This window comes from Trichosurus vulpecula, chromosome 4 (genome assembly GCF_011100635.1).
Source record: "Trichosurus vulpecula isolate mTriVul1 chromosome 4, mTriVul1.pri, whole genome shotgun sequence".
In the NCBI taxonomy this organism is placed as follows: domain Eukaryota; kingdom Metazoa; phylum Chordata; class Mammalia; order Diprotodontia; family Phalangeridae; genus Trichosurus; species Trichosurus vulpecula.
The window spans coordinates 99,681,761-99,689,335 of NC_050576.1; the positions used below are offsets into that span (position 1 = coordinate 99,681,761).

Here is a 7,575-nt window from a genome sequence, read left to right on the forward strand (position 1 = left end):
TTCACCAGGAGGGCTGCAAGGAGAACACATCAAATTAGGAATTGAAGGGGACTGATGGATCTGGCCAATTATGTAAAACTATAGCCAAAGCACTGCTGAAAGGAGGTGCATATTTATAGATGGCCTTTTCTTACCTTTTCCAAAATGGTATCATTTTCCCTAAAGTGTCACCAAGGCTACTCAACTCTAGAGAAATTAACTAATGTTCTTTCTTTGGTTTCTGTTTCTTTTCATCTATCATGAAAAAGCAAAGAACAAATTGTTAGGAATGAAAAATGTTTTCTTGTGGGGTTTTTCTCTGATTTCAGAATTTTCTTGCATGCTCATCTCTTCCTCAAAATCAAAATTTCATTCATGCCTATCCCGTTCTGCTCCCCTTTACCCCCCCCCCATACATCCTACCAACCCCACATCAAAGATGACCAAGCCCTCCTTAAAGAATGATACTCCCAACAAGCCAGTCAAATGCCCTTGTGGGAAAAGATTAAGGCCAGAATCTAAGCAAAACAACATGGAAGCAGTATTGAAATATCAATACTGCCTTTGTTAGTAACCTCACTTCCAACACTGAAAAATACTGGGTTAAGTCTGTTCTTTAGATATGAATATGTTCCTTTTTTTAAAGCCAGGAAGTAACTTTTCAAGACACTTTGAACTTCAGGTCACAGGCACAATTGTATTTCAAGTACAGCAAATTGTAGAACATCGAGATGGTATAATCACTACATTTGTGAGTTAAGGTCATGCTCCTTAATATAGTGTTAATAATGCTTCTATGCTCATTTTGCTGCCTATCATGAAAGGGCTTTTATAATTTCTGACTAAGTTTGTCAATGACACTTCTCCAGAAGAGGAGAAAGAGGTTTTTTTCTCTTTTTTTCCACAAGGTACCTTCCTTTGATCACTATTAAACTGAATAATTATTATTAATAATAATAATTCATTCCTCCTTAGTTTGGGACCCATCTTTGTGCCTCAAATTTAACTAGAGATACAAATAGTTTCTTACATACATATATCTATATGTAAGGTGGAGTTGGCAGAGGGAGGGGTGGAAAGGGTGGGTGGGGAGGAGAAATCAATCATTTAAGCAATTCAGAATAACTCAAGGCTTCATTGCTAAGCATTCAGTTATACTTTGCATATATCTTGTCAGGCAGGGCAAATTTTTCAGATTTTTTTAAGAGAATATTTCCTGATTCCCACTTATAATCATTTTAAAAATAAAATCCAAAGAATCATTATAAAAAAATTGTGAATAGCCAATGAGCAGTGAACATAAGGTCATACATCCTGTCCCTTAAGCAATGTTTAGGTATTACCAATATACTGAAAGATAGATGAGATGTCCTCATGGTAATACAGCTTTTAACCTTTCCTCTCCTCTACCATGACGGGGGTGAATTACAGTAAATGATGGTTACCCTGTCTGCAGTATGGACAATTGATTTGACCTGACTGCCTCCAAAGCTCTAATGGACTTTGTGGCTGAATCCCCTGAGATATAAAATATGTCCAAGTGAATTGGGGCAGGTTAAAGAACAGACCCGCTTTTCATTGCAGGCTCAAGCTGTAATAGATCTCCCAGTTGTTCAGAGCAGAAGATTAAAAATGATCAATACCCAAATCATTTTTTTAAGTGTTACCTTCAATAAATCTGTTTCAGTTGTTTTTTTTCCTTACTAAGATGCTATTTTTTCATAAACCTTGGAAATACATTTTTTCTTTAAATTCGGAGTTGTAAACTCACTTTTCTGTTTGGTTTGTTTTCATTGAATTTATACTCTATTTGTCGGTATATCAATGACTGGTGTGGTATAAAAGTTCAGGTCTCCATTTGAATGGAATTTTTCCTAAAATTTTAGTAGTTCACTTGGCATTGTTTGAGGTAAGGTCATAAGTTTCTTGTCACAGAGAGAAAAGATGTTACAGAAAAAAGAAACATAATGGGAAGCAGTCGTGGGAAAGGAAAGTAGAAGTAAAAAATAAGAGGGACTACAAAGAGATTGAAATAGAGGAATAAAGAGGAATTGTTGGAAGGAAGCTGTTGTCTGCTTATAAAAAATGTTCCGTTTCCTGAGTTTATGATGGATTAAAAAAAGGAAATAAAAGTTCTGGTCTAATGATAGAATGTACACATGGTTTACCTCTTAACTAATGTAAGTGGAAAAATACAAAGAAAGGTTACATCTGAGACTTTCTTTCTAGAAAGGTCATAGTGAAAAGGGATATATGATATAATATGCTTCAATGTTTGAGTGCATCCATCATCTCAACAATGTAGATATTTCCTCTTGCAATAGCTCGCAACCCATTCGGGCCTCCTCATCCTGTGTGATTCCATGCTCCACCAAAGAGGATCTATCACACAGACTCTTATCATTTTAAATTTGGAAGAGACTGCTGAAGCCATTTAATTCAATATAAACATACCCAATGTGTCAGTCATCTAATATGTTCTTTAAGACCACAAGTGAAGGAGAACTCACTACCCCAAGATGATCCCTTTGAATTTAGAAGCTGTTGGAAGCTTCTGTACCCCAGGCTTCATTGTTCTTAGTCTTGACTTTGGGGACCAGATTAAGTCTAAATCTCCCATGTGATACTCTCAAATACTTAATATCAAATTCACTTTAATCACTTTCTTCTCTGGGGTTAATATAAATGGTTCCTTTAACTGATCATGTGACATGGATTCAAGGCCCTTTAATACCCGAGTTGGCCTCCTGCTTTACGCTTTCATTGTTGATTTATGTTGAGCTTGAAGTCCACTAAATGCCTTAAGTCTTTTAAAAGTGAATTGTTATTCAGCTACACCTCTACTATCTTGCCCATATGAAGTTGATTTTTCTTAATCCAAATGTTAGATTTTAAATGCATCACTCTAATCCAAATGTTAGACTCTCTAAATATATCCCTTTAATCCAAGTGTGAGACTTTAAATGTGTTTTATCAAAGTCTTTTTGGACCTTGTCAATTAGTATGTTAGATTCATTTCTAGCTTTTTTCTTCAAAATTTGAAAAGAATGTATATCTATCTTTAGCCAAGCTAAATGGTGAAGAGCCCAGCAATGACCACAAATCCATGTATCATTGCACTGGACATTTTCCTCCAAGTTGCTATTGAGGCCTTAATGACTCCTCTTTGAGTTTGGCCCTTTAACTAGTTCTGCATTCATCAAATTGGAGTTCCCATGTGTTTGTTTTTTCCTACCTGAATAGCTAGAAATACTTCAACAAACGCCTTTCTAAAATCTAGACAAATTCCCATTTAATAACTCTGGAGAAGAGGGGAGAATGAAATTAGATTAGTCTGACATGACCTATCCTAGATAAAGTTATGCTGTTTCTTTGTAATCATTGCTTTCTTGTCTAGATATTCAGTGACCATCTCTTTAATAATACATTCTTGAACTTTCCCAGTAATTTGAAGTCAAGATCACTGGCCTATATATAGTTTGAAGATTCCATTCTCTTCCTTTTTCCAAAAATTGAAACAAAATGTGTTCTTCTCCAGTCCTCTGGTATTTTTCCTATTTGCCACAATTTTTGAAATATAACTCACAATGGCTTAAAGATCATATTTGGGGGCAGCAGGTGGTGCAGTGAGTAGAGCACTGGCCCTGGAGTCAGAAGGACCTGAGTTCAAATCCAGCCTCAGACACTTGACACACTTATTAGCTGTGTGACCTTGGGCAAGTCACTTAACCCCAATTGTCCTGCCTTCCCCTCTCCAACAAAAATTAAAGATCATATATGCTAATGCTTTCAGCAACTAAGGATGTAATTCATTTGGATTAAATGATGTGAATTCATCAAGGGCAGGGAGTGCTCTTTTATTCCTTCCTTGCTTACTTTAAATTTCAACTCCCTACTAGCCATTTTGTGTTCTATGCTTACTAGGCCAAAGTCCTTTCTCCTTGGCAGAGGAAACAGAAGAAAAATAAAAATTAAGTATCTCTCTTGTGAGTTATTATAACTTACAACATGTATATGTTGTAGGTACATAATTATTTGCATTCTATCTTCTCCATTAGAATATGACCTCTTTGAAGAAAAGGACTTGTGCCTTTTTAACACTTAGCACAGTGCCTGGAACATAGTAACTACTTAAATACAGGATGATGATGACGATAATGATTATAATGATGATGATGATGATGCTTAACATACCATGAGGGGTCCTACCTCCCCTTTGATCCTTCTCTTTCCCTCTTTTCCCTTTAAAAACAAACAAAAATTACTTTTTCTGACTTGCAGATTTCCTCACTAAACTCAATTTGTTCTGAGCTTTGGCACTACTGACACTTTTCTTATATAACCATGCTATTCTTCTATGTTCCTCCTCTATTACATTTCTAACTTCTTTGCATATCCTTTTTAATATAAGCTGGATGAAGAGTTCCCTGCATAGCCATAACTATCCCTGTCAGCCTTCCAGTGGGTCTTTTGATGTCATGGTTACTAGCACAATGCTCAGGCTGAATATTTGCCATCATTCCCTCTTGGAGCTGAATAACCCATCTTCTTTCTGGTCACATATGTCATAGATGCCATCTTTGCTCTTAAATCTTGAAATTGCCCTTTAGGTCATCTACAATGCTGATTTTACTGAGATTGGGGTATCCCATGATTCATGACCACATAGCCTCACCAAATATTTAAAAAGGTATCCGGTGGAGGCAAAGAATAACTTGGGAGTTTTTAAAAGTGGTATACAATTTCTCAAATGTGATTCAACTTGCTGTCTTCCTCCTCTTCATTGTTGTTCCCAGTTCATTGTCCATCTGCATTGTCTGTCAAAGATATAAATATGTGTGTATTATTACATAATATAATTATATCATAATGAATAACACATATATAAATATATAATATATAGAGACAGAGTCAGACAGTCTAACCTAACTGAATATCGTATCCCCATATACTCTCATGTACTCAAAAACTCAAATGGACCTGTGATCTTACCCACACAGATATTCCCTCTAATAATGTAGATCACAAATCCACCCATGCCTTTCCATCCTACACAGTTCTAGCTGATGTCTTCCTGTAAGTTTGTCACAAGGAATCTCCTGTGTTTTCCCTTCATGAGGATAGCAATGAAGTACATGAACCATCCATTCATTATCCATCACTCTTAGAGCATGATGAGTGCACCTTACCTTTTAATCATAAGTACTTTTTACAATATCTGTAACTCCATTTCTTCATAATTTTTATTTGTATTGTGCTACAGCACCCTTATGCACAGAATGTGTTTGCATTGGCCTTTGGGGGATGCTCAATTTCAATCTTCAGAAGATGCAATGTTCCATAACTTATATAGCATGATCAGAAGAATATTCATATTTTAAAAGGGACTTGTATTTTGGGAACAATATTAGAGTCATGAAAAAATTACCATATTCTTAAAGACAATCCAGTCTGTTCTCATCCTCCTGTTCAATTCTGGGTCCAAGTCATTGTCTTTTTTGCAGTGGCTGTATAATATATGTATATACCATCCCAAAATAGGAGCATTTGGAAAGACTCTCTCTTCCATTTGTACTTTACTCAAAACATCCTCCATGACTGTGGCAAGCACCTTGGGCTAGTATATTTCTTCCTGCTTTATGCTTTCATTGATATTGATACTCAGGGGACTGCTGAATAGTTAGCTCTGTAGTTGTATCTGTTAAGCAATCTTATATTAACATATTAACATATGAATGAACAAATATCCTTTAAGTGTGCATTTTTCTCTGAGTCATGTTTCTTTTGTAATCAATAAACCAGAAACACAGTAGGAGTTTGTATCCTTTGCATTACTCAGTTAATTATGTGACTATGAAGATGTGGTTTACTATAGAGCATTTTACACAAATACCTGATTATTACCTTCTTATATTTTTATCAGTGATACCTTCGATAGACACATAAACCATTCTCTCAAAATTTTATAGACACGAGAATATAGGAATGTGAATTGATAGTAACTGATGTCTTCTTAGAAATCTTCTAGGGAAGGGCAATACCACTGATCTTTTTCATTTATGTGCAGTATATTTCTTTTTTGAGATACTTTGAAAACTCATCCCTATGCATCTCTAGCTCAGATTTATTTTTCACATTTGATCTTAGCTAGTGGTCTTTCCCAGCTTAAATTCTCGAGTGCTAATTCACTTCCTCAAATAATGTATTATGCAATAAAGTTTTAGTGTACAAATTTGACCATCAGTGTCATCAATGATAGGAATCAACTGCTTCTCGTCTCTGTCGACGTGTCGGTAGCAAGATGGCTCCTCCGGCTCCTGGTCCCGGGCCAGCCCCTGGCGGCCCCGGAGAGGTGGACGAGTTGTTCGACGTGAAGAACGCCTTCTACATCGGCAGCTACCAGCAGTGCATCAACGAGGCGCAGCGCGTCAAGCTTTCCAGCCCAGAAAAAGAAGTTGAAAGAGATGTCTTCTTGTACAGAGCTTATCTCGCACAGAGAAAGTATGGCGTGGTACTGGATGAGATCAAAGCCAACTCCTCCCCAGAGCTCCAGGCCGTACGGATGTTTGCAGACTATCTTTCCAGTGAAAGCCAGAGAGATGCAATTGTTGCAGACCTAGATCGAAAGATGGCAAAGAACGTTGATGTGGCCAATACGACCTTTTTGTTGATGGCTGCTTCCATCTATTTCCATGACAAGAACCCTGATGCTGCTCTGCGTACATTGCACCAGGGGGAGAGCTTGGAGTGCATGGCCATGATTGTGCGGATACTCCTGAAACTGGACAGATTGGACCTAGCCCGCAAGGAGCTAAAAAGGATGCAGGAGCAAGATGAGGACGCCACTCTGACGCAGCTGGCCACTTCCTGGGTCAATCTGGCCATGGGTGGTGAGAAGCTGCAGGATGCCTACTACATCTTCCAGGAGATGGCTGATAAGTGCTCCTCCACCCTGCTCCTACTTAATGGCCAAGCAGCCTGCTATATGGCCCAGGGCAAATGGGAGGATGCAGAGGGAGTTCTCCAAGAGGCACTTGACAAGGACAGCAGCCACCCAGAGACCCTCATCAACTTCATTGTTTTGTCCCAGCACCTAGGGAAGGCCCCTGAGGTCACTAATAGATACTTGTCACAACTGAAAGACGCCCAGTGGTCCCACCCATTCATCAAAGAATACCAGAGCAAGGAAAATGATTTTGACCGGCTGGCTCTGCAGTACGCTCCGAGTGCATGAGAAGGGCCACAGGGATTTGTGGAGGTCCCGTTCCCCAGAAAGGAAGAAAACTCCCTCGGCTGGCTACTCTTCCCAAAGCAAAGCACTCAGCTTTCCATGCAAGACCATTACTTTTGGAGCCAAAGGCTTGTCCTTTCTTGCAGGTTCTCTCCAGCTTCCCTCAGCTCCTTCTGAGGACTCTGGAGCAGGCTCCTGGCCACAGCACCTTTTCCAATAAAGGCTCTTCAGTAAAAAAAAAAAAAAAATGATAGGAATCAACTACTATCAACTACTATTCACACTCTGAAGTATCTGGTGAATTTCATAAGTATTTGTTTTCCTTCCGGTTTCACCTATATTTGCTGCTGGAACTCTCTAATGGA

The 7,575-nt window shown here is 38.3% G+C and overlaps 1 protein-coding gene across 1 annotated transcript; it reads left to right on the forward strand.

The window, feature by feature from the left end:
- Positions 1–6,253: 6,253 nt before the first annotated feature.
- LOC118847896 (coatomer subunit epsilon-like) lies at positions 6,254–7,213 on the forward strand. Its single transcript, XM_036756577.1, has one exon. It carries the CDS (start codon positions 6,281–6,283, stop codon positions 7,211–7,213), a length of 933 nt encoding a protein of 310 aa, XP_036612472.1. The 5' UTR covers positions 6,254–6,280.
- The last annotated feature ends 362 nt before the right edge of the window (positions 7,214–7,575 follow it).

Bases quoted from the DNA above. Each gene is read 5' to 3' on its own strand.
- LOC118847896 (XM_036756577.1), top strand. From the start codon at position 6,281: ATGGCTCCTCCGGCTCCTGGTCCCGGGCCAGCCCCTGGCGGCCCCGGA.